The 27,347-nt window shown below is 52.8% G+C and overlaps 1 protein-coding gene across 2 annotated transcripts; it reads right to left on the bottom strand.

The window, feature by feature from the left end:
• Positions 1-3,365: 3,365 nt before the first annotated feature.
• LOC116829187 (C-type lectin domain family 2 member E-like) lies at positions 3,366-13,149 on the bottom strand. Of its 2 annotated transcripts, none has more exons than XM_075071676.1 (5): positions 13,014-13,149; positions 10,582-10,716; positions 8,426-8,613; positions 6,371-6,474; positions 3,366-4,494 (listed from the first exon to the last, which is right to left on the bottom strand). In XM_075071676.1, the coding sequence occupies exons 1-5, from the start codon at positions 13,147-13,149 to the stop codon at positions 4,350-4,352; spliced, it is 708 nt and encodes a 235-aa protein (XP_074927777.1). In that variant the 3' UTR covers positions 3,366-4,349. The 2 variants fall into 2 exon arrangements, with proteins under 2 accessions (XP_074927777.1, XP_032643773.2); XM_032787882.2 differs by having other exon boundaries at positions 3,366-4,479.
• Between the last annotated feature and the right edge of the window lie 14,198 nt (positions 13,150-27,347).

The raw sequence follows: 27,347 nt of genomic DNA, 5'->3' as shown, positions 1-27,347 counted from the left end.
GCAACCCCAGGCAGCCTTTTCAACACAAGGTAACAATTCATCAGTCACCTGCAATACAGAGCTTAAATTATTGCAAGAGACCTGTTTAGGCTTCAACCCAGGTTTATGTGTATGTAATCCTCCAGGCCGAGTTGATAGCAGCAAGGGCTTGGTTCAGTACATAGGGGTCCCTTCCCGACAATGTAAAGCAAAACCAGCTCAAGCCCCCACCCAGTGACCTGTGAAAATCTTACACACACCTCTGGGCACCTCAAAGAGGCAATACTTCCCCTCTCGCAAGCACAGAGTCTCGGTGTAGCAGAAAATGTTTAATAACATGAGGTAAATGACATCAGCATTAAATTGGGAAAACACCACAACTAGAGTTCATGGACCAAACCATGAGCAAAGACCCACCCCAGGAAATTGGGCCGGGTCCTTTATCTTTGCTTCTTGAATCCAGCAACCCAAGAATCACCCAAAGTCCCAAAAGTCTCTGTCCCTGGTCAGTAGAGCCCCAGAGTTCAAAAGTTTATCTGCAGAGTTTTACCCTCCCCCCAAACTGGGTGGAAATGGGGGGAAAAAAGGGGGACATGCAGGGTGTTAAGGGGCACCTTACGTGGTCTGAGGCCAACTGCCCACCTCTCCATGGTGTTCCACTGCAGCCTTCACCACAAGCTGCTCCTGCTGTCCCACAAACTGCTCCGCTCTACCAGCCATGCTGCTCCTCCAGCCATCCCCACAAAGTGCTCCACTCTGTTTCACCATTCTGGGGACTGCTCCAACCCTCTCACAAACTGCTTCACTCCACCAACTGCTTAGCAATAGATCTTCAGGCTCCCCCACTAGTTAACACAGCACTCAGTAACTTCAGCTCTCTAGTGATTTCAGCTTCTAGTAGGGGAGCCTCAGTGTTGGGGCACCATTGGGCCAAAGCAAATTCAGCACAGTAGCCTGTAACTACACTCCTAATAAAATGAAAGTTAACTCTGATGATTGACAACAACAACAAATTGGTGTTTCAAGCTTAGAAAAAGGACTCACACAACAAGATACAAATCCCTACACCAAACCTCTCCCAGTTCACTAGGTTTTGGAATCCATGTCCCTTGTCTAGCAAGTGCTACTTAGGTGATGGTGAGTCCCTCTGTCATAAAACAGTTTCATTGTCCTTCATTAACATAATCAGGGTAACAACACTTTATTCCTCCTGCCCCAATAACAGAGAGACTGGGGATCCCACAGCAGCCGAAGTGACCACTTGGGCTGCTGTGGGCTCATGCTAGGCGGGTGGGTGTGCCTATGCAAACAAGATCTGCCCCTGAAGTTCTTTTCCACACTTGCCATAATTCACCACCAGATGTCAGGGTAGAGCTCACCCTGACTCTGCTTACATGTAAAAAAATAAATTTGTTTTAATTTAAATAAAAAATCTGAAAAAAATCCAATTCTGATTTTTAAAGTCACAGCGTATCCACCCTGATCAGACCTGTCCCTGCCAGCAGGTATATGGGATCTTGGGGAGCAATTACCACACAGGTGGGGTGCAAAATAAACTTTATTAAGAAAATGCAAAAAACAGGGAAAATTCAATAGTGAGGGGTATGGGCGTTTGTTAAGGTAGCAATTGGGAGGGTTTCTTTTCGCAAATAGGATAGGGGTTTCAATAGTGGGGGAATACAGTTTGGTAACCACATTAACACTGAAGTATAATGTAACGGTAGCTATACTTTATGTAAAAGGTGTGTCACTGTCGTATCTTATGGGAAAATGTTGGTCATCCAACTCTAGGTAAATGTGTCACAGTGTATAATGTAAAATGTGAGGTGTGAGATTAGAGAGGAAAAAGGTACCATGGGTTTTTGCTAGACTTCAGGTAATTACAATTGAGGTGGGGCAATAGGAGGAGGATAAAAAAAGAGAGAGAGAGAAAGCAGGTAGAGGATGAGGGTTGGGGGATTGGGGGAAGAGGAGCAGGTGAGCAGAGAGCGGAGGGAGAGTAGCGTGGGTTGTATCGGTGTGTTGGTGCGAAATTCAAACTTCAGGAGACAAAGGGCGGCAGCGCAGGTTTAACGCAGAGAGACTGAGGGTATGGGGTGACTGGGAGCCTCGGGGGGCAGCAGGAGACGACTTTAACCACACTATACAGAACACAGCAAATCTTACTGAGATCTTTTAACAGACTACAACAATTAGCAAGTACAGAACACATGCAACATTTTTTAATACCTAACTTACAGAACACAACAAACACTTCATTTAAACCTAACTTAACCCAGCTATGCAAATGAATTACAACTTATAGACTAAAGAACCTAATTCTAATAGATGCACCTTTGTTATGGGGAAGTTACAGACGAGAGTTGGTTATTGCCCAGGATCCAGCTTTTAAGTGAACCAAGGATGGTGGCTGCAGCAGTGGATAACAGCTGGAGCAGAATGCCCCCGAGGCAAAGCCCCAAGGAGCAGAGCTTAGGGCGGCACAACTTATTTTTAGCAGCACAAGTGCTGCGGAGTTTAGGAGAGGTTTCAAGCACAGACAAGGTTTAGCTTAAGTCTGGCTGCTGGAAACAGAGCCAGCAGCTAAAATATAATAAACGTATAGAGAGTAGACTACCAGCCCCAAAGTGAAGCAGCAGGGTAAGAACAGCAAGATATCAGCAAGGTAGGTACGGTCTCAATAATTCAGGAGATCTCTCAGCAGCAATTCGTTCTTCTGGGGGTCAAAAAACGTGGGTACCTCAAAAATAAAAGAGAGCGGAGAAAGGATACCCCCCAGAACCCCTTGCTGATCAGACCAGGCAGCCAATGCAGAACCTTTTCTGATCTTTCGTTTTAAAATATCTGTTTTAAAGCAAACTTTAGGCACGTTTCCTGCATGGACGTTGCTGATCAATTGGCTCCCTCTTCACAGGGGAGGAGGGGGGCAGGACAAACTTAGGTGACACACAGACATTCTGGCAGAGTCCTGTGCAGTAAGGTGACTCAATAGCACATGAGGCCATGACTCATGCCAGGACCTTAAAACCCAATAGGCCTTGCAGCTGGGACATTGTCATATCCTACACCGGCCAGTTTAACAAGGCTGTAACAGGACTAACCCTTAACAGGGCAGTGGTCCCACTTAGCACAAGTGGCCCTCCCTTTGAGAAGGGCAATGGCTCTTGGTAAACAACTTTAAGGGGCCCTCCCTTTGAGAAGGGCAGTGGCCCTGCTAAACAACTTAACAGCCAGGGAGGGGAGGTCACAGGAGAACAAAAACAAAATGGAGTATGGGGACAGCTGTAAGAGACAAAATGGAATAGGGGGATAGCTGTAACAGACAAGACCCATCCCTGGGATCAGTTTATTATGAAAACCTTGGGCAAATACTCCACAACAACAGGTTCCAAAACATAGTCCATTTATTACCCCCCATGCATATAGTCCTTAAAATCCCATGACATCTGGTCCATCAATGTCTTTCACCACCCCAGGGCTCTTCTCTGATCCCCTCCTGTCCTTCTGCTGTGTCAGCCACCCCAGCTGGAGTGCAAACCCAGTCTTCCCAGCAGCCTCTCCCCCGGGAGTTCATCCTCACCTGAGAAATATCCAGCACTCGGCCTGTTCTGTTACCTTTCATCTCTAGCAGATCAGCCTTGCCACTGTTCCCCTGGCCCTCAGCTCCCTCTGGCTCCAGCATGGAGACATCAGTCGGTAAATCCCTCTGCCATGCCCTCGCCTTCAGCCTTTCCTGTATCACCATCCTAGAGCACTGTTGCTCTCTAATATGTCTCCTGAAGCACTTGATATTAAAACACTGCGATTTAAATATTAACTAAGCTAAGTTATTAACCAATTAGGATGATTTTACTATGTTACTAACCAATTGTAGTTGATAAAATAATATCTAGTCAGTCAATAAAATAAAAGAATACTTGGTCATTTGCTGTGAGAACACATGGCGGTGTATATATCATATATATAATAGGAAATGAAACAATGGAGTCACACGAGTGTGGTTCTTTTGGGTCACATGGATCCCTAATTTGACTCCTGAACCACTGAGGATCTGACTATAGTTTGCTGAAGTGCTAAACCAGCTTTTGAAGAACAGCAGCCTCTTCTGCAGGGGTAGAGAGAACATCTTCTTTTCAATTTATTCAACAAGTTCAGTTCAGTGAATGGTTCATTCAAAGTTAAGAGTTGGAAAAGCTTTTCTGCTCCACCCTACTCCTTCCAACGGGTGAATAAAAACTAGAGAAGCCCTGGGGAGAGTCTGTAAGGAAGGAAGACTCAGCTTCCTTCATCTACAGGTAGTGGAAGGTGTCTCCCCAATACAGCTTTTCCAAGCCTAGTTTCTAAGAGTCTCAAAGTTCTGACTCCACAGCCTATCCCTTCCCCATTGTACGGGCATCAGGTTTGCTGCAGATCCAGCGTCTCCATGTTCTGCATCGCGAGCTGCCGAACCAATCCTCATCACTCAGGAAAACACAGTCGCCGCCTCCTCTTATCGGAAACCTGCAACAGAGACACCTGGGGTGGGAGTCAGGGAGGGGCGGGGCATTGCCCATCACTCACAGACAGGGCGGCACCCAGAGGCATCGGCCCCATTTCAGACTCCTCCCTGGCAGATGTAGGCAACAAATACAGTAACTCCTCACTTAAAGTTGTCCCGGTTAACACTGTTTCGTTGTTACGTTGCTGATCAATCAGGGAACGTGCTCATTTAAAGTTGTGCAATGCTCCCTTCTAACATCATTTGGCAGCTGCCTGCTTTGTCCTCTGCTTGCAGGAAAAGCAGCCCAGTCGAGCTAGCTGATGGGGGCTTGGAACCAGGGTGGGCCGGCAGCCCCCCCTCAACTCCACGCTCCTCTAAGTTCCCTCTGCAGCAGCTGCCCAGCAGGCTAGCAATTGCAGCTGTCCCTCCCCCCACTGCCATGTGCTGCTCCTGCCCTCTGCCTTGGAGCTGCTCCCCAAGACTCCTGCTTGCTGTGCGGGGGGGAGGGAGAAAGAGGGGGGCTAATGTCAGGGTGTCTCCCTCCCCCTTGCTCCTACACCCCACTTACCCCATCTTCCATAGAGCAGGGGACACAAGACAGGGCTCAGGACCAAGGGAGCTTGCTGGCAGCAGCTGCGGTCTCAGCAAGCTGATCTAATTAACAAGGCAATGTACTTAAAGAGGCAATGCACATCTCTCTCTCACACACACACGGTGTGTGTCTCGGTCTCTGCCTGCAATGCTGTCTTCTCTCCCTCCATTCCTGCTGCCTTGTAGAGTGTGAGAGTTAACCCTTGAGGGCTCAGCCGAGAGCTAGTTCATCATTTAGCAGTAAGGCATTCCCTGGGAAATATCCCACCCTCTGACTCCTACACCTCAATCACGCTTCACAATCATCATCACTGTGTACCAGTATTAAATTGTTTGTTTAAAACTTATACTCTGCGTGTGAGCATATATATAATATAGTCTTTTGTCTAGTGAAAAAAAATTCCCTGGAACCTAACCCCCCCATTTATATTAATTCCTATGGGGAAATTGGATTTGCTTACAATTGTTTCGCTTAGACTTGCATTTTTCAGGAACATAACTACAACATTGAGTGAAGCTGTAGTGGCTATTGCATGGCAGGGAGAGGAGAAAGGGGGTGAGGCTGAAAGACGACAGCCGGGGCTTCCAGAAGAGTCTTTATGCTGGTAGATATTAGGCACGACCTGCCCACTACTCAGCTTTGTCTGACGCTCTCACCTGGACCCAGCTTTCTCTCCAGGCCCATTTGGCGCAGAGAGGAGAGAATCCACAGGCCTCTCACAAGGCAGCGAGCAGCAGCAGCTCTCTGTGGAGAAGAGTTTGATACAATCCTCCCCAGGCAGCTGGGGGGCTGTCAGAGAGGCCACAGGCCTGTTTCAAACCCGATGGGCTGTCAGGACAGACTGTTAGTAGTGAAATCAGATTTCTCCCTACAGCCTCAAAATACTCCAACAGTGAAGGACCCTGTTCTTCTCCGCACACCACTCCTCAGAGCGGGCTTAGGGAGTCTAACTTCCACCCGGACAGCCCAATGGGGAAGGGGGAGCTCAGTTAGTGTCTCCTCCAGCAACCTCCCTTGTGCCTGGAACTATGGTACATTGTAAACCCTGTGGGGCAGGGACCATCTTTCTGTTCTGTGATTGTACAGCGCCTAGCACAATGGGGCCCTGGTCTAGGACGCTGAGGTGCTATGTTACTACAAATTATGATAACCCTGCACAGGGGACACAACTGCTGGTGGAATATTGGTTTTAGTCCATGAAAACCAAATACCAAGAACAGCCCAAACAACCTTGGTTGAATATATTCTTCATCTTTTGGCAGCATGGAAGACACTCGCGCTCTAACACGGAGATTGTTACTGGAGAGAAAGGGACTCACCGATTGTCGAATTCGGTGCCATTGGGCCATCTCCAGGGCTGGCCTGGCTCCCTCTGGAGGCCGATCCAACGGTCGAGGAAGCCCTTATAGCGCAGCAGGAAATCCTGAAAAATAAGATAAGGCAGATTATGTTTAGGCCCCTGGCTCTGGTGCTCGCCTGCCCCTGTGTCTCTGTGTGGTACCCAGTCAGAAGTTCTGGTTGGGCCACCTATAGTTTGCCAGCTGAGAGCCCCAGGTCCAATGACACCAGCCCAGCCTGTGCCACAGGGGGGCTAAGAACAAGTCGCAGTTTAACAAACCAGCTGTGGGTCATGAAGACAGGACGCAGTGACAGCAGCAGTCCTCCCCTCCACCAGCCCTGCTCTGTGTTTGGAAGGGGTCAGAGCTGGCAAGGGAAGGGCCATAAGGAGAGCAGCTGGAAGCTCCCTCCTCTGACAGCAGCTTCAACCAGTGAACCGATCGCTGGCTGAGAATCCCAGTTTGATGGACGTCCCATCAGACTGGGGCCTGCTCAGCTGGGAGCCTGGGGACACGTGCAGGAGCTGGGGGCTGCTCAGAGGCCATTTTACTCCATCTGTCTCCATCCCCACATCCATGTTACATGGACAGACCTGCCCCTGCCCCATCCTTCTCCACTCCCCTCTGGGGCTGGGCAGCTCTTGGGTTTTGCTGGCACCTCTGCCCTCCCCTTCCAGCAAGAAGGCAGGAACTGCTTTGCACTCCCTGCACAGCCCAAGAGTGTTTCCCCTGGCACCCATGGGGTCACTGGCTGTGGTGTGCTGGAGAGGCAGGTCCTTTGAGTGCTTGGTCATGTCAGCTCCAAGTAGGTGTGTGTGCACAGTCTTCGGAAGGTTTTTCCCCTAGCAGTACCCGTCGGGTCGGCTGTGGAGCCCCCTGGAATCATGCCTTCATGGCGATGTATGTAGGTCCCTGCCAACCCGCCGCCTCCTCAGTTCCTTCTTATCTCCAGCGACAGTCACTGGAGCAGCTTTTCTCTTGCCATGGCAAATGATCCCCTAGTGGACTTTTTTTGTCGTACCTGTAAATAGTTGAAAACTTAGCTTTTTACATGAAAAGGACGGAGCCATTTTGAAATTCGACACAGCTCTTCATTGCAATTGCTGAGCAGATGAGGGGACTCCCGGTGTGGTCCCAAAGGATCTCATCATGGATCACAGCCTGTAGCAGAGCGTGCTACCACCCAGCAAAGATACCTGCCCCAGCGTTAACAGCACACAGGCCTCCTCGGCAGCATTCCTGGCACAGGCTGCCATTCAGGACATCTGCAGGGCAGTGACATAGTCATCAATCCACACCTTTAGATCGCATTACACCATTACCCAGCAGGCTAGAGACAATGCAGTATTCGGCAGGGCAGTGCTGTAGTCTGCGACTTGGTGAACTCCGACCCCTCCTCTTAGGAGATGCTTGGGAGTCACTGACTTGGAAGTGACATGAGCAAGCACTCGAAGAAGAAAAAACAGTTACCTACCTTCCATAATTGTTGTTCTTTGAAATGTTGCTCCTGTCCATTCCAAGACCCACCCACCTCCTCTCTGTCGAAGTATCCGGCAAGAAGGAACTGAGGAGGTAGCGGGTTGAAGGGACTGCCATGAAAGTCCCACTCCAGGGGGCTCCACAGCTGATGCGACAGGTACCACTAGGGGAAAAACCTTCCGACGCTTGAGCACGCAGAGTGCGCACACTTACTTGGAATTGACATAAGCAACATGTCTTGAAGAACAACAGTTACGAAAGGCAGGTAACTTTTTTCTCAACAGGCAGCCCATTGGTCAGGAGCTGACCAGGCCGGCCCAGCCCTACAGAGGGGGATCCTCCCATGTGGGGCTCTGGGAAAGAGGAGGGTGGCCGGGAGTGATCCCTTACTGCAAACCTAGTTCTAGCCAGGGCTGGGATTCAGCCACCAGAAACACTCTCAGGTTTCCTAGCATGAGAGGCAACAGGTCAATTTCTGGACCTCTGGGGCTGAGCCCAGCCTGTTTCCAGCCCTGCCAAGCCCAGTCTGTTGGGATAAAGCATCTGCCGCTCTCTCACCTTTTCCTGCTCACTGTCAATCGCAGCCAGGGAGGCATTGAGTGCAGAGCACTGGCTCTGGCTGTACGTCCAGTTCCCGTCAGTCTCTGAGAAATAGTAGCATTTCCCTCGGTACCCGATCCAGCCATCCGGGCAGCAGGGCACTGCAGGGGGGCCTGGAGCAGCCACAGGTGGTTTGGATTTTTCCACTGAAAGTGAGACAAGTAACACAGGGTCAGAGGCACTGTTCCCCTCAGCCTGATTCTGTAGCTGAGTGAATGAGGGAAGAGAATCGCTTCAGATCCAAGCTTAACCCCCTGGTAACTGTGCCAAGGGAGGAATGAGACTATTTGGAACAAGAAATGGACAACCGCCTCCCCCCATCTTCTTTAGTGGTTCAGTCTCTGGGGGGGGTCACAATCACAGGAAGTGCAGCCCTAACTACTGGAGTCACCACGAAGGCATGGAGCAGGCAGGTAGGGGTAGGGTGACCATATTTCCCTATGCTCAATACAGGACAGCTGGTAAAATTACTCGTATTCAAGCGAGTTCAATGGCAATCAACCAGAACTATGCAGTGCAATCATTTAAATTAACAGCAAGTTGATTGAGCCCCTGTGGGGGAAGGAAGGAGCCTGCCAGCCAGGCTGCTCGCTCGGACCAGGGACTGGTTCTCTGCACAGCGCTGGGAGAGGGACCGGCCCTGCTGGGGGAGCAGGGATATGGAGGAGCAGCTGGGCTAGTGGAGGGTGAAGGGGCAAAGCAGGGAGAGGGGGAGTGTGTAAAGGGCCGATGGGTGGGCAGCAGGGGCGACATGTAACTTACCTGGACACCGCACTCACCAGCCACCGGAGCTTGCGGCCAGCACTGGCTGGCTGGAAACAGGACTGGGGGGGCGGGGAGGAGCAGGGTCCTGCTGCCTGAGAGCCGGCACGCAGCAGGAGCTGTGCTGATGGACCAGCAGGGGGAGCTGACAGCCCCGTGCACTGCATCTTTGCCCCCCCACCACTCCCTTCATTGGCCACTGCCCCCCTCTCGCCGCTAGTGGGTGGGCGGCTGGCGAGCAGGGATCCGGCCAGAGCAGGACCCGCCAGTACTGATGGGAAGGGCACAGAAAATTTGGGACAAATTTCCCCATTTTTAAGAAAAAGTCAGGAGACCTGCAGGAGGACTTAAATACAGGACTGTCCCTTTAAACACGGGACGTCTGGTCACCCTAGGTAGGGGGAATGATGCCTGATGGTCGGCACAGACCAATATTGACACCAGACAGAGTTCAATATAATTACATGGGATGCTGGGTCTGCTAACCCAGGGACGTTCTGCTCCCCCAGCTGCCTGGTTCCCCTCTTTGCTTTAGAGATGCCTTGAGATGAAGATGGGATTAGACTCACAACAGGAAACAAATCCAGGGGCTTCTTGGAGCAGCTTGTCTTGGAACCCACAAGGGAAGAGGCAATTCTTGAGTTACTCCTAAGTGGTGCAGAGGATCTGGCCCAAGAGCTGAATGTAGCTGAACTGCTCAGCAACAGCGACCATAATGTACAGTGCACCCGGAATAGTATAAACAACAGCCCTCAAACAGCATCGACTGGGCCAGTTAGTGTCTCTGAGGGACCTTCACTTCCGATTTCTTTCATCTCAGCCTCAAGAGGGGTTTTGATACTGAATGATACAGCCTGAGTCAGTGACACGGGAGCACCCACCAGCCCTGAAAAGGGGCTGCAGAAAGGCCAGCCCGATAACGGCAGAGTGGCGTGCTGCAGACGGGATGTGCTGCTTGGCAATGATGAGATAGCAGGTATAGAATCCATCAATGAGGCCTGTCAATAATGTGCCCTTTGAGCGCTGCTGATCCTACAGTTCCACGTGCACTTTACCCTAGACACGCAATATGTGTATGGGGAGCTGGGAAGCTCTGAGGTGTAGGAAGATTTAGCACCATGAAAACGCCCCCACTTGATATCTCTGGGCCTCGGTTTCCCCATCCAGAAAACAAGAGATAACAAGCTCTCTGTGTCTCACAGATCTCCAGCTACTAAGGTGATGGGGCTGCGTAAGCCTTTAGACAAACTCCTTTCTCACCTGACTGCCAAAGCCAAAGGGGACAGGGAGGAGAGATTCTGTAGCTGCGATAGCTCCAGGGGGAGCAGAGACTGGCTGGGACATGCACTTACCTCTTAAAAGTTCTGCTAGAGCAGCGATAGTGATGACGGCGATCAACATAAAAACTGTGACTGCAGCTAGGACGACAGCTGGGACTAGGACTCGACGGGAAGCACATTTCCTGAGTGTGTGGTTAGACCCAGGGCCTGAAAGAGACAAACCCATGAGTGCTTCTGGGAAGCAGACTCCTTAACAGTATCCGCGCCTGAGCCGCTGTGGAGCAAGTATCTACTGTGATTCCCAGGGTGCTGCCCTTCCCCTTCGGGGTACAGACATTAGCTACAGACCCCAGTCAGAGGGCTAAACACACTGATAAACTCGCCCAGTCCCAAATGACCCCACATTCACCCAACCGGGATGGCCCAATATCAATACTTATTTAATCTCTCCCATTGCTCCTCCCACAGACTCTCACAGAGCTGCTACCCAGACTGGCTCTTGGCTCACAGTTCCCCAGAGCGGTGAGGGATGGGAACATGTCCCTCACTCACCTTTACTCTGCCCCATGCTCGGCCTTTGCCCTCCGACTGAAGGAATCAGACTTCCCCCTCCACACCCAGCCACTAAGCATGCCAACTCCAGCTGCATCCACCCCCACCCCAGAGCCTGAGACTGGACACTCAACTCCTTCCCCCACCTTAAGGGAAGCTCATGCAAAGGCTATCTGGTGTCAATGGTGTATGATTGAAATGTACCATTGATATCACTGATATTGCCACTGTTACATAATTGCAACAAACCCTGTACAACATATGTCATGGCAGGTGTCAATGGAAAAGTGATGATTGCTGAGTATGATTATCCGGTGCATGAACATGTATCATCTTTGTATCTGAAGTTATGAATATTGACTTACGTACCAATATTTCAAATGGGTTTGCTCCTGGAGAAACACCTACAAGGTAGTTTATTTACATCCACTCTGGTCAACACATTGTGAATAAACTATTCAAGTTGATGGACCTTTAAAGAAAACTTAACTTTTCCATTGCATCATAGAAGAACCTTGTCCCCCAACAGTGAGCTTTCCTGCGGACGCTTTAGACAGAATTTGGGCAATAGCTACTCCTGAGAGTCACCAAAGCATGCATGAGCATGTGACTTGCTCATGTGACCCTGGCCTCCATCTTGTGCCTGTACTTTTCCACATACTGTGCTGGGGGCTCTGTTTTGGGACAATGACATTCCATCCACATGGGAGAAGAGATAAAAGACCTTGGAAATATCTCCAGTTTGTCTTCATTTCCGGCTTCATTTCTCTGGTCTGGATTTTTAACAAGGAAGCTCTAAACGGGACTGATAACCCCCAACATGTTTGGGTCATTTCCAGGGAGACTTTTGCAAACTTGCAGTTCATTTCATCACTGCTACAAACCTGATCCAAGAACTTTGCACTGAGCGTATTCATTCAATTTCCTTAACCAGTTTATCTCTCTCCTTCTTTCTCTTATAAATAAACCTTTAGATACTAAAGGATTGGCAACAGCATGATTATTGGGTAAGATCTGAGCTATGTATTGACCTGGGTATGTGAATGATCTTGTGAGATTAGAACAACCCTTTGTTTGATGAAATTTAAATAACCACACATCATGAAGTTGGGTGGTTTTGATGGTAATGTAAGAACTGGAATGACTAAGGAAACTGCTTTTCTGACTTCTTGTTAGCCGGTGAGGTGAGACAGAAGTTTACTTTTATTACTGGCTTGGTATATCTAACGGAGACTAACCACCAGTCTGGGGTGTGTCTGCCCTATATCTCAGCAGTTTGTCCTGAATTTGTGACCCACGGAGGCCCAGTGACACCCCTCCCTTAAGGGAAGCTCATACAAAGTCTGCATGGTGACAATGCTGTCTGAAGGCATCTTCAGCCCAAATTGCAGCCACTGAGTCTGAGAAACAAGGGGTTTCTGTCTCAATTTTCCACAGTTGCTGTCTGGTCACCCTATGCCAGCAGCACTGGCAGACAAGGGTGAATGCACTGGTGTGGCGTGCGCCCACAACATGAGTTACCTGCTGTCCCCAGACACCTGCTTGTTACTCACACAGACGCAGGGCCCTAGGTACACGCACACAGCCGAGCCTGCCTGCTGCTCTCCTGTTTCAAAGCCTGGCCTTTGGATAAGGAGAAAGAGAAGGGAAGAGGAAAAATGAATGGAGACCTGGGCCAGCATTTCAGATGGGTGAACATTTCCCCGCACCCTTCAAAACTGTCTCTGAATCCACTACCATGCCACTTGGATCCACCCCGGAATACAAAGTACCAGCAAGGGGGGCACGCTGGGTCCCTGGGCCATAGGAGCCCCTTGGGGTGATCAGCTTCCTGCTGTTCATGCACCACTGGAGGTCGGACAAATTGCAGCTGCCACTGAAAATGCACCCCTGTCTGAGTCAGTCTCGTTTTCTCTGCCCATCCAAGCCCCTTGCACAGAGGCTCCAATTACCTCTCTCCACATCTCCACTGCAGTTAAAGTGTTCCTCCGTCTTGCCTCTCTCTTGGAGTCCCTGGGGGGCATGCTGGACTCCGAGCAGCTCAATCTCACTGGCTACAACTCTCTGAGATTCAGGATCCATGTACATTCAGTTATGCATCAGTTTAGTTTAAAGGCATGATGCTCAGCCAGTGAAAAGCATGTGCGTGTGTTCCTATTTTAACCAGACTGATTGCGATTTAGCTCCAAGTCCTCTAGGAAGAGGTTTAAACTAAACTGAAATAAGAGTGTCTACACATGCGCTTGCACCAGTTTAACTGAAGCGGTTCAAGTGTGCGTACACACGGCCTCAAAATAAAGTCAGTTCCGATCAGCAGCAGATTCTCAGTTCTGCCTCCATCTTCTTTGTAGTTTTTCTGGATGAGAGGGAATCCATGTTGTAAAAAATGTATAGACGCTGAGAGCAGAAGGTACCATTGTGATCTGTACAACACAGGCCATAAAATGTCAACACATATTTCCTAGGAAGGGTCTTTTAGTGGTGGGCGGACTCATTATTTTTTCTTTTTTTTTTTGCCGATCGCGTATAGTTGAATTTGCATAAGTTAAATGTGCGTATAATGTGACTCCACTGTATATGCAAAACGACCCGTTGAAGTAAGGCATGCATGCAAGCTCTGAAGTGTGTGCGCATCTGACTGTATGAATCTCACGCCCATCACGTACACGTTTCAAGCTGTTAGCAGATAACGGTTTAAAGATCTGACACACTAACATGGGAAGAAAACGAAAATCTGTCTCAGAATACGATTCAGCACACAAGGAAGTATTCAAAAGTTTTTTAAAAACCAAAACAGGAGAAAAGGATGTAGTTGAGTATAAACACTGCAAGCAGGGTGGGTGCAACCACTAGGCAAACTAGGTGGTCGCCTAGGGCACCAAGTGGTTGAGGGGGATCTGGGATTTTTCCTCCCTCCCCTTCCTTCCCCTCAGACAATCTCTTTCCCCCGCCCCCCCATCCCTGCTGCTGCCAGCTGCAGTACTTAATGACCCCTGCAATCAGGGGCCCAGTCCCTGCATCCCTGACTCTCTTCTGCATTGGGGCCAGACTTTCCAATCCCTCATCCTCAGCCTTCTTGACTGATCACTTCTGCCTGTCCCAGGGGATGTTTACAGGGGTTTTCCGGCAATCACTTGTGACCGAGTGTGCTCTGATTGGCTGCAGTCAAAGCAGGAGTGCAGATTAGCTCTTGCGTTTCTCCTCCCCCCACTCCTCCAAGTCAACAAAGTGACATGTCGTTTCCCCTTTCTGCACCCCAGGCTCCCGCAGGCCCCCCAGCCATGCCCCCCACCCAACCCAAACTCAGCACAGGAAGGGGGCTCTGCCCAGGCAGGGAGGGGAGAGACCCAGCAGAGGGAGGGGCAGGGAGATGGGCTCTGCCTTGGCAGGGATTGGGGGGGGGCAGCAAGGGGGCAGAGACGGGGGGACAGTGGCCCCCGCAGGGAGGGGGGCTCGGCACTGGCAGTGAGGGGGGCAGAGAGGAGGGAGAGCCGCGGGGGGGTGGGGTTGGGACACCACTGCAGGGGCCAAGTCGTGCAGCGGGTGGGGAAGACTTGGGGGTCCCTGCCCGAGTGCCACCATAAGCAGCAGTGGAAACTTACCGGCCTTGGTGGGTGGGTCCCACAGCCGAGTCCCAGGCAGCAGCGGGACCTGCACCGGAAACAGACACACACCGCGGAGCTCTGACAGCAGCTGCTGCAAACCCGCGTCGCAAACTATTGCTCTCAGCACGAACATCGCAGCCCCTTCCTGCTCCTCTGGCTCTGGGCTGACATCCCAGAAAGGAAGATTACACCCTTGTCAGCGGCAGCCAGATAGATTCCATCTCAGGAGTCCTTCGGCTCCGCCCTTCCACGCAGCTCACAGGAGAGGACCTGAGACTAGAAACGAAAAACTCAGCCCCAACCTGCAACAAGCTGACAAGTTTGTGGAAAATTTTAGAGGCAGTGGGACCAGATAATCTGAGCCCTGATCTCAGCTGGGGCAGGGACTGTCTCTGGCTGTGTATCTGTGCAGCGCCTGGCACAACAGGGCCCTGATCTCAGCTGGGGCAGGGACTGTCTCTCGCTGTGTGTCTGTGCAGTTCCGGGTACAACAGGGCCCTGATCTCAGCTGGGGCAGGGACTGTCTCTCCCTGTGTGTCTGTGCAGCGCCCGGCACAACAGGGCCCTGATCTCAGCTGGGGCAGGGACTGTCTCTCCCTGTATGTCTGTGCAGCGCCCGGCACAACAGGTCCTTCATCTTGACTGCAGGGAAGGGTGTGGGTCTGTGTGCTGTCTGCCATAATAGGAAAGGAGAGGTGATCTTGGTTGATGGGGGCAGGGAGGGAGGTCTAGGTGCTATTGTAATATGAACAGGGGCAGCTCCAGACACCAGCGCTCCAAGCTCCTGCCTGGGGCAGCAAGCCGCAGGGGGCAGCCTGCCAGTCATTGTGAGGGCGGCAGTCAGGCTGCCTTCGGTGGCTTGTCTGCAGGAGGTCTGCAGGTCCCGCGGCTTCGGCGGCAATTCGGCGTCAGGCACGCCGAAGGCATGGGACCGGCGGACCTCCTGCAGGCATGCCGCTGAATCTGCGTTACCAGCCAGACCCCCCTCAGGCATGCCGCTGAAAGCTGCCTGCCTGCCGTGCTTGGGGTGGCAAAATACACAGAGCCGCCCCTGAATATGAATAATAAATAATTTATGGATAACTCCCCAACTGCTGCTCCCTCGGGGCAATGACAGCATTAAATTTCCAGGGATGCTTTGGGGCATGGTTCCCATTTAACCCTTGCAATGCTGCTGCATTTGGAGAGACAACTGGCTCTTGTAAATAAAGTAGATAGAATCCTATCAGTCAGTTGGCAGCACGGCCACCTCCAAAGCCCTTGTACTACCGTGTGGCCATTCCTTGTCACTAAATTTCAGCACTTTTGTTCATCTCCCCTTTCTTACCCTAGAGTTCATTTCTAATGTCAGAGGCGGATTTACAGTGAAACACACAAGGGGCCCCAGGGCCGGGAAGTCCAGCACCATCCAGCCAGGGCCGGTGCAACCATTTAGGCGACCGCACTGGGATTTGGGGGTGGGGGTGGGGGTGCCATTTTCTTTGGCGGCAACCGCAGTGGCCAGATCTTTGGCTGCCGCTGGCATTTAGGCGGAGGGAGCTGGGGCAGGGGAGCGCAGGAAGGGCTGCCTGCAGCAAGTAAGGGGGGGGCGGCACGCAGGGCAACTCCCTGCCCCAGCTCACCCCTATCCCGCCTTCTCCCTGAGCACGCCGTGGCTGCTTCACTTTTCCTAGCTCCCAGGCCTGTGGAGCCAATCAGCTTAGACACTGCAAGCCTGGGAGGTGGGAGAAGTGAAGCAGCCTCGGGGTGCTCATGCATGGAGCAGGAGTGAGCTGGGGCGGGGTGGGTGCCTCAGGGTGGAGGGTGGGTGGTAGGGAGCTGCCACGGACTGGGGGAGTGCCTCAGGGTGGCGGGAGGGGTACAAGGTGGAAGTTTTGCCTAGGGCATGAAACATCCTTGCACCGGCCCTGCATCCAGCACCCCCTGCGGCCTGGGGGGTGGGGGTGGTTAGAAGCTATGGGGGAGAGCGGGGAAGGAGCCGTTTAAGAGCCGTGCAGGAGGTGCGGTGTGCAATGCACTCTCCCAGGATTCCTGCTGCAGGCCGGCGCTGGTGGCCAGGTGACGTGAGGGCTGAGTACGGGGGGGCGTGCTGTAGTGGAGGCGGGGGTGCTCCCCTGTTGGGGCGTCCGCCCGGGCCTGTCCTGCTGCCCTGCTTCTCTGGATGCCAGGCAGCACAGGTGCAGTCCTGGGTGTGCACTGCTGCTGGCGACCCCTGGAAAAAGGCCAAGGGGGTCTCAGCTCTCACGTGCTGCTGCCGTTACAGCTCCCTTTGGCAGCGACCTGGGGCAGTGGCAGGGCAGGGACGCGTCCACCAGCCAGCCAGGTAAGGTAATCCAGTGGCTGCGACCGGGACTTCCCCAACCCCGAGCCTCCCTCCATGCCCCGTGCACTGCCCCATGCAGACACCCCCCCCAGCGCCTGTCGGGACGCGCCCGCCTGTGGGTCTGTGCCGAGCAAACCCAGCACCAGCCGCCCGGCCCCGCCCCGCGCAGGGCCTGTCACCCAATCCCAGGCTGCGACTGAATACAATTTGCATATTGCGGCCCCGCCCTCCGTTCCGCAGAACTCGGAGTGAGTCGCCATTTGGTTTTTGCTCCCGCGTCCGGGAGGTTCGGGGATTCCTGCTCTGCCTCCCCGGTGAGTGTCTGACTGTTACCCCGGGCCGGGGCAGGGCGCGCGGGCCTGAAGGGAGAGCCGCGGGCGGGGGGTTATTGGGGGCAGGCAGAGCCCCAGGCCGCCAGTGTCTGCCACGTGTCACCAGCTGCGCCAGGCAGGAGGATACGGGTGGCTCCGTTACAGCCCCAGGGAGATTTATAGCTCAGATTATAGCAGCTCATGCCGGTAGCTCGGCACGTAGCACGGCCCGTGGCCCAGCGAACGGCACCGCCCGCCGATCATTGCACAGCCCGTAGCACAGCGAACGACAATGAACGTCGCTCCTCCAATGGTGCATAGCGCAGCAAACGCGACCACACGTCGCTCCGTGCACGGCCCTTAGTGCAACGAGCAGCGCCGCGAGCTCAGCTCCCGAGCTGGTGTGGGCACGATCCCACGGAAGCAGTTCCCTGCTTGGCTCAGCCGTGGGCGGGGTGAAGCCCAGCAAGGGATAAATACAGGCCGCTGCGTTCCCTGTTCTTAATGAATGGGGCTGATTTGATTCTGGGAACGACTCCTAGGGAAGTGGAGGCTCCGTTGGCAATTGCCCGGGCCCCTGGTTTTTGGCCCGGGCCCGGGCCCCTGGTTTTTGGCATGAGACGAGAATAGTTTATCCCTATCGAAGGGAAGGGCCTCCACTTTTAGCTGCAGTTCTTTGGGAATCCCTGAAACTTGCAGCCGTGTCATGACTGCAGCTGTTTCGGTTGTTTGGGCAGCTGTGTCCGCTACATCCATTGAGGCTTGCAGCGCTGTGTGGGCTATTATCTGACCCTCATTAATAAGGGTGTTGAGTTGAGGATGTTTGTGCTTGGGGAGATCCTCCAGGAGCTCTTGTATTTTACTGTAGTTAGAGTAGTCGTAATTTGCTAGTAGAGCAGACTAGTTAGCAACTTTAAACTGACGGGTGGCTGATGAATAAACTTTACGGCCAAAGAGGTCCAGTCTCTTGTGATCCTTATCTTACGGAGTGGAGTGGAAATAGGGTTGCTTGCTGCACTGATTGGCAGCCTCTACCACCAGAGAGCTGGCTGGAGCGTGTGCGAACAGAAAGTCCCTCCATTTGGCTGGAACAAAGTGTGTCTTGTCGGCCCTTTTGTTGGTGGGTGGTGCCGATGCTGGTGTTTGCCATGTGGCCTCCGCCAGCTCTATTATAGCCTCATCTATGGGGAGGCTGATCTTAACCTATGATGAAGGCTGTAAGATTTTTAAGAACTTATGTTGTTTCTCCTGCACTCGGGTAAGGCGATCTCTTGGTTGTTTGCTATTCTTCTGAAGAGTTCTTGGAACTGCTTCAGGTCACCTGGTGCCGCTGGGGTAGATGGTATCATGGCTTCCTCTGGTGCGGAACGTGTGGGGCAGCTGGTCATCAGATCGTGCCTGTATAGTATCTCTTCTTCTTCTATCTCTGTCTCAGGCAAGGTCAGAGTTTCTCTGGTGGTTGTGAGATCGAACTGACCGATCCTCACAGTTGTCGTTCACGGCGGATGGCGAATACGAGGGCGCGGCACGTCGCCCTCACACAGCCGCTGTCGCTCGTATCCCCGGCCCGGGAGCGCAACGAGGGCTCGGCTGGGCGCCTCGTTTTCCGGCCGGAGCGCAAGAGGGCTCGGCTCTGGTGCGCCTCGTTTTTTCCCCCGGCCCGCAGCGCAACGCGGGGTCTCGAGCTCGTCGTCGTTTTTCCCCGGCCCGCAGCGCAACAGGGCTCGGCTCGTCTGTTCGTTTTTCCCCCGGCCCGCAGCGCAACGAGAGGGCTCGGCTGGCGCCTCGTTTTTCCCCCGCCCGGCAGCGCAACGAGCGGGCTCGGCTCGTCGTCGTTTTCCCCGTCCGCGCGCAACGAGGGGCTCGGCTCGTCGTCGTTTTTCCCCCGGCCGCAGCGCACGAGGGCTCGGCTCGTCGGTTTTTCCCCCGGCCCGCAGCGCACGAGGGCTACGGCTCGTCGTCGTTTTTCCCACGCTGCAACAAGCGGCTGGGCGCACGTTCGTCGTTTTCCCACGACGCACGAGCGGCTCGGTGCCTCGTTCTCCCCGAGCGCAACGGCGGCTCGGCGCCTTCGTCTTTCCTACAGACGCAACGAGCGCTCGGCGCCTCGTCGTTTTTCCCACGAGCGCAACGACGCTGCGCCTCGTCGTTTTTCCACGGCGCCGAGCGTCGCGCTCGTCGTTCTTTCCCGACCGAGCGCAAACGAGGGCTCGGACACGTCGCTCATATCACAGCTGTCGTTTGTCGCCCGGGGCCTGTCGTTTTTGGCTCCCGAGCAGGTGTGGGCAAATCCACGAAAGAGTTCCTGATGCTCGCGCCGGAGGCGGGTGAAGCCAGCAGTGGATAATTTAGGGTGCTGCGTTTCCTGTCTCAATGAGTGGGCCTGATTTTACTTTGGAGCGACTCCTGGGAGGATGAGGCTCGTTGGCGATTGCACTCGGCTCCTTGACCCAAGTGCCAGGAACGGGCGGTTGTGAGACAGCTCAGTGACTTCAGGCCGAAGCCACGCTCCTGACAGGGCTCGCTTTAGCCGCTTGGAGGCCCCCATCCTGGGCGAGCTGGGTCTGTTGTTGGGCTCCGGCTACTTCGGGGATCCGGCGGCAGATGGAACCATCAGCTTCTCCCCTGCCCGGGCAACGCAGCCACGAGGCTATCCTCATGCAGTGGAGCGTGCATGGTGTCATGTTTCGGTTTCACTTCCTGCTGTTGCCTGTGTGAGCAAGGCAATTCTCTGTGCGCTCTGCCCTCTTCCCTTCTCGTGCTCTACTGTGGATTGCACCCACGGGGCCTAATTGAGGTGCTGCTGGGTTCAATGTGCAGCAGTAGGCACGTCAAGGGCCAGTATCCCGGCAAAGCCCCAGCTCTGGGAGCACCCCAACAGCAGCACTGTGGAGAGATGAGTGGGAGGAGATGGGGAAGCGGCAGGAGAGTGAGGGAGGATGGGCCAGGAGGAGGAGGAGTGGGGTGAGGGTGGGGAGGAGGGAGGAGGAGATGGAGGATGGAGGAGATTCAATTGTGGAGATTTTCTGACCCAACAGATCCCATGGGTCCTCGACTTGGCCCGAGAGGACTGCAGAATTGCCGCTGTTACTACCGTTCCAAAACAGATGCTGTTCGGTCAATATGTAGTAGCGCAACGTGTGAGAAGGAAGGCAAGAAACTGGCAAGGTTCCTAAGATCCAACCATTGCTAATTCCCGAGTTGCTGCCAGGGGAGACTCATACTTAGCTCTCGAGATCGACGAGGAGAAGGGCGAGGAGAAGCAGCCCAGACTAGGCAACCTCTCCAAGTGACTGAAGAAGACCAAGAAAAACCACTAGAGCAGAGAGCCAGATACATTGACTGTCCTCATTGTTGCCTCGTATCTACACCAGAGTCAAGGAAAATTAGAATAATCAATAAAAATCATACCCTTCTGCTGTGTGTAACTGTTTTTCTGGTCGGGACTCCTTGGATGTGTCACTTGGTGTGCTGATGATCCACTGAGCCTAACCTTCTGGCAGCAGAGCACCCTGAAGTCCGTCTGGTGTCCTGCAGAACAGACCCAGAGATGGCCACACCTCTCTGCACAACACGACAGTGAGACCTCTCAGCCCTGGGAAGACTCAGGTAAAATGGGATTTGCCCCAGCACCCGTCAGCTTCCTGGGAGCCTCGACCTCGATACTTTGTCACGTCCATAGCACCGCACAGACTCTAGCGAAGGAATAACACCGTACACCACTCCTTGCATGCCCGTGGCACAGCAAACGGCACCGACACTCTCTCACACAGCTCGTGCACAGCAAATGTCGTTCCTTCGCGACGCGGCACCGTCACGCCGAGCACACGAGCGGCTCGCACGTCGTTGCGCTCGCACGGCCCGCAGGCACAACGAGCGGCTCGGCACGTCGTTCTCGCACGGCCCGCAGTCACAACGAGCGGATCTCGGCAGTAATGTCGTTCCTCGCACGGCCCGCAGCACAACGAGCGGGTCGGCACGTCGTTCCTCGCACGGCCCGCAGCACAACGAGCGGCTCGGCACGTCGCTCATATCACAGCTTGGCAGTTGTGTGAGCGAGGTGGCGGTGGCCGCTGAGTCAGAGCGCAGCTCCCAAGCTCCCAAGCAGGTGTGGGCAGGTTCCTATGGAACCAGTTCCGTGTTTGGCTCGGCCCACGGGATCGCGGTTGTGCCTAAATCTGGACTTTAGGTGCCGAAGTCCATTTGTGGATCTGGACCTTAGTGCTCAAGTTTCCTTCATCCCTACTAGGTACATCCGGAAACGCTCCGGCCATCTCCTTCCAACAGACTTTGTGAACTGTTTTGTTTAGTAACTTTCTGTTACTTCCTTTGTAGGAAGGTTCCTGGGGCATATGGACGAGCTCTCCCTGAGCGCTGGCCCATCAGATAAGTATCATTAGTATTTAGTCACCTCTAAGTCAAGTGAACTGAAACACTGAGCCAAGTCCTGGCTCTGTATCCTATTGATTCTTTAGAGGATCTCTCTTCTCTCCCCCTTCAGGTTCAGCTCACAGACCAGCTCATTCCAGCAGATGATGTTTGGGTCGGGTGACCACTGGTGGGTCCCATCCCTGAACCAGTCAGGGATCAGGTGAGTTCCTTTCAGGATAACCCCTGGGGTCTCAGGTACTGCAGCAGGAGCAGCTGCTCTGGGGAAGGTTACAAACCAGCGTACCTTGTAGCTCGGATGCTCCCTGAGTTTGTAGGTTTCCCAGAGCTGGGAGGGAGCAAACTGTGAAGTGTTTTCATTTTAGTTTGATCTTGAGTATGTCTCTCATCAGGAGCCCTGCAGTGCGATTCTAGGCTGGAGCACTGGGGAAGTGCCAGAAGACCATAAGAAAGTCCCAGTATTTAAATGGGAGGACTGGGGCCCTACCAAATTTACTGCCGTGGAAAAAGCATCAGGGACTGTGAAATCTGGTCTTCTGTGTGCTTTTACTGTGTATTATAAAACGTACCCTACGTTGTAGGATAAATGTATACAGCAGTCCACAGCATGTCTCAGACTTGGGGTCCTGACCCTAAAGGGGGTCACACAGCTATTGTAGGGGCCCACTGTATTGCCACCCTTACTTCTGTGCTGTTACGGGGGGCAACGTAGCCTTCAGAGCTGGGTGCCTGGCTAGCAGCCGCTGCTCTCCGTTCGGCCAGCTCTGAAGGCAGCACAGAAGTGAGGGTAACGATGCCTTGACCTCGAGCAGGGTCCTTAAACCCCAGAGTGAAGACAGCATGACCCAGAGGCATGTCTCTCCCCAGCTCGTCTCCAGGAAAGCAAGGGAAAAAGGCTACGGTCGCAGGTGAGGCTGCTGGCCCCTCGGAGGCTGGGATTACAAACTACACGCAGGTGCAAACTTGCTCCCTCCCGCCTCCACTGTCAGCCCTGTGGGAACCCCAAATGTGCCCCTTCTCTCCATAGCTTTCAGGGGGAGGCAGCATGGTGCAGTGGTTAAGGCACTGGACTGGGATATGGGGGAACTGGGGTCTAGTCCTGGCTCTACCACTGCCCTTCTAGGTGACCGTGGGCAAGTCACTGCCCTGCTCTGTGCTTCGGTTTCCCCTCCCACTCTTTGCCTGTCTTGTCTGTTTAGATTGTGATCTCAGCTGGGGCAGGGACTGTCTCGAATGACCTAAAATGAAGTGAATTTGTTTGTTTCAAAATGTTTCCTCAGCTGGGCAGGGACTGTCTCTCTCTGTGTGTCTGGGCAGCACCCAGTGCAACAGGGCCCTGATCTCAGCCGGGGCCTCTGGGTGCTACCATTATGTTGTAGGCAGTGATACCTGTACCTCAAGTCTCCCAACGCTCCCTGTTACAATACCGTTTTCAGTGCTTATAATTTTTCCAGATTTTAACCATTCAGTATGAAATTTCCCTTGCCAGATACCTACCTGAGGATGTTTTTTGTAAGTTTCACTTAAAGAAGTGAGCCACTTAAAAGACGGACATTAGGCAAAACATCCTTCTTTGCCCAGGTTAAAAAATAAAGCTTCTTCCAAGGTTTTCGATGAAAAGCTCTGGCATCTCCACACTTCCTTGATATTTGGCCGGGGGTTGCCCTGATGGCAGAGGTGTGCCCCTATCCATCCCCATGAAAATTGGCCCAAATTTAACCAAATTATAAGCCTCTGAAAACATTAGTTCACACAGATTCATTGAAGACTCAACTGCTGAACTCAACTCTCCAAAGATTTCATCTGTGCTAGGAGTGCGCCATCCCCTCACAGCTCTTGCACAGGACCATGCACCATTCGTGCACGGCAACTGAGCCTCCTTCAGCCCAGGGTTTCCCCTCTCCTGGCAGCAGGTGCTTCAGGTAGCCTTAGTTCTGCTCATTCCTAACTTCTGGGTGCTCGACTAGCAGCTTCCATATTGCTTTGGCACAGTTCTTTGGATGCAGTAAATGATCTGGGGAGAGGCTCAGGCCTGGCTCACAGACTGAATGAACGGATTGGCTGAAAGCCCAACAGGCAGATGGGCTTGGTGCAGAAATTAGAATAAAATTCTCTGGCCTGAGCCCTTCACCGAAGTCTGCTCTCCATGTCACTCACCTCCTCCCAGGTCCCGCTTCCTGCCAGCCTCCTGCCCAGCAGGGACCCTGTCATGGGACCAGACATGGCAGCAAGTGCTAAGGGAGCTCTCCCAGGCTGGGGATCTTGCATTTCGGGAAGGAGCTGGGAAATCTTTAGGACAGAAATATTTTGCTTCCATGCCCTCCCAACCTCCAGGGCCCTGCATTGTGTGTGGGGAAAGGCCACGTCTTGGGGATAACACTGGGCAAGCTGGTGAAATGGGGGTCTAGTCCCATGTGTACTGGGGCTATCTGAGATGCAGGAGGAAAGGGACACAACTGCATTAGCTCCTCAGCAGAATCTTCTCTGTTCTCGAGGGCATGTCACCCACCGCGCTGTCAAGGCTGGCTGTAGGCACCAGCGCGCCAAGCCTGTGCGTGGGTGGCACTTTCCAAGGGGTAGCATTCACCCCCCTTTTTTTTTCCCCCTGGGGGAGCAAAAAGCCAGGAGCTGGCCCTGAACCAAGATGTTCCCCATCAGCTGAGGCTTTCAGGCTGAGCTGGAACTGACACTGCAGTTCTGGCTTCAGTCGCTAGATGCATCATGGCAGCCTGAGTGGCACAGGCTGGTCTGCAGTTCAGGCTGCCCTGAGCATCATCCCCCGGAGCTGAGCCTGGGCTGTGGTGGCAGGAGGGGCTCAGCGCCAGGGGGGTGATGCTCGGGCTCTTCTACAGCAGAGCAGCCTGAACTGCAGTCCAGCCTGGGTGTGAGGAGCTGGGGAGGGAGAGGAGCGGGGCCCAGGATGCAGGGAGGGAGGAGGGCTCCTGCTGCTGCTGCTCTGAGTCTCCCCAGGGCGCTGCCGGGCTGTGCAGGGTGCGCGGATCCCTGTTCGCGTTGACGGGGCAAGTGGCTGGGCAGCCTAAGCTGCCCCCTCCTGCCCCCGGACCCAGCCTGCTGCGCACCTCCCCTGCCTGTTCTGGGCGGGGAGAGGCAGAGCCTGGCTCCAAGCCGGGGATACTGCCCCACCAGGGGACCCCTACGGCTCACGGGGCTGGGGAAGCAGCTGTCAGTGCCTGCCCCTCGCAGCCCCTCCACTTGTACCTCCCCCCATCGCTCCTTTGCCACACCCCTTCCCCCACACCTCTCCCCGTGTACCCTCCTCCAGCCCTTTGCTCCCCTTTCCCCTCTTCTCCCGCAACTCTCCTGATACCCCCCTCCTCCTCCGCGAGTACATCACACCCCATTTCTCTGCCAGGGTAGAGCCCCCAAGTGCCCCCATACCCGCTCTGCTGCCTGAACCCTCTTTACTAGAGCCCCATCCCTTTTGAGGTACAAGGTTTGAGGGCTAGTCCCTATGCCTTCCATGTGGGGTTGGGGGGGTGAGATTTATACTAAAGTGAAATAAAAATAGGAGAAACAGTTTGATGCCCACTGCAAGTGTAAATGGGGATTGCTGTGGTGAATGAGGATGTCATGTTTAGGAGTGGGGAGCCCAGGGCTGGGGTGGTAGAGGGAGAGCCCAGGGCTAGGGTGGGGGGCAGCCAACATTTTTTTGCTTGGGGTGGCAAAAAAACCTAGAGCTGGCCCTGATGAAGAGCAAGACATCTGACTCAAAGGGTTGCCAGCTAATATTGCATCAGTAGCCCAAAGTTACTAGCTCAATCTCTTTCTGGAACCAGGGTGTTTTTTTAGCAACACTTTGGTCTATTTAGCTGCACCCAGGCTGTTCTGGTTGCCAGTGCTTGTCTCTCTCTCTCTCTCGTTTCCAACAGGGAGTAATGGAACTGTGCTACAGCGAAAGGAGAGGTGAGTGTAATTGTATGAATTAAGCAGCAAAGCCCAAGCAGATGATGGAGACACAGGTGGGCAAAGGACAGAACCGAATAAATCAGGTGACAATAAAATTGTATTTTTATACCTCAAAATAAAATGCATTGTCTTAAAAGCATCTGGTTCAAAAGCCTGGGTTTTCTGCAACACAGTCCCTTGCTTTCCAGAGTCATAAATCATCAGAAGACTAGAAAGGTCTCATATGTAACAACATTGCACACAGGTACAAGTCTAGTGCATTTGGATACCAGTGCTAGGGTTTAATGCCCCTGCTAGAATATATATTTTAAAACAACGAAGACTCTTAACAGTTTGGTCGCTAGTAGAGCTGGTCGAAATACAAAAAGCCACTTTCATGCAAAAGGGCAAAGTTGTTTTCATTTCAATGTGGTTGAAACAAACCCCCTTCTCTTCATTTTTGTTTTAATGTTTAATCCAAAACAGTTATTTATTGTGTTCGCCAAAAATCCACTTTTTCAGTAAACCAGTATTTTTGCTCTGCATTGTGGAAATTATCTAAAACTATGAAGGTTTATTTTGACAAACAAAACAAAAATGCCAACAACTGGACATGAAAAATCTCACTGTGAGAAAAAAAAAAAAAAAAAAAAAAGGGGACATCAGTATAGAATACTGCAATATTTATATTTTAAGAAGGAAACGGAACAGGATGATGTGTCAGGGCAGAAAAGCAAAAGCTGGTCAGTGGTAAGGGAAATAAAGATGATCTTTTGAAAGGAAGGGATCTACAGCACAGTGAAAACTTTTGTAAGGAAAAATCCTTCAGTGCTCCAGAGATAAAAATCTTCAAAATTGACCCAACCTATCTGTCTTAAAGGTTTGGACAATGAAAGATGGATAGCCTCCAGAGCACTTTCACTGAAACATCATACACATCAGTGCTACCAAATGCACATAGACTTTATAGTATGTGATACAGCAGGGCCAGAGGGCAGCATGAGAGTGTTAACAGGGGGCCTTATTCCCTGCCAAGGGAGGAAGGTTTGCTTTAGATTAACTAGAACACCTGTAGCCATTTAGAGCACCTGACTCCAATTAGAGCACCTGACTTCAGTCATGTGATAAAAACCCCTGCTTCAGTCAGACAGTGTGGGAGTTGAAGGAGGAAGGTTTGATTGGAGCAGAGTGCAGGTTGCAGAAGTTGGAGAAGAGTTTGATAAGAGAAATAGAAAGTTTGGAGGAGTGCTCTGGTGGATTGTGAAGTCCAGAAGAAACCCTAGGTAAGGGGCACCAGGCTTGTGTCGAAGGGAGGCAAGAAGCCCTTCACAAACTGAAGGGTAGGAGAGGGAAGTAACCCAGGGGAAGGAACCGCTAGTTCAAGTGGTTCACCACAACCCTCAGGGCCCCTGGGTTGGGACCTGGGGTAGAGGGTGGGCCCAGGTCCCTCCCTCTCCACTCCCCTCCTCCAAGGGGACTAGTGGAGTAATTAAAAACCAGTTCAGAGGCAAGCAATAGCGCCCTGAACCTACCCCAGAGAAGAGAAAGCGCGAGACCCAGCAGATCAGTACCGGCAATTTGCCACACGTTGAACTGAAATATTTCATAACATAACATGGTGCATTTTTTCCCAAGAGTCTGAGGATTCTTTGACTGCATCTCCCATGGTGCACCACAGTCTCTCCTCAAGGTGAGGGGAACCAGCTGTATCATGGGTGTCCCCGACTATGGTGCATCATGGGAGATGTAGGC

Source organism: Chelonoidis abingdonii, chromosome 12 (genome assembly GCF_003597395.2).
Source record: "Chelonoidis abingdonii isolate Lonesome George chromosome 12, CheloAbing_2.0, whole genome shotgun sequence".
Classification (NCBI taxonomy): Eukaryota; Metazoa; Chordata; order Testudines; family Testudinidae; genus Chelonoidis; species Chelonoidis abingdonii.
The sequence above is the reverse complement of the archived record's forward strand: the minus strand, read 5'-3'. Positions and strand labels throughout refer to the sequence as shown.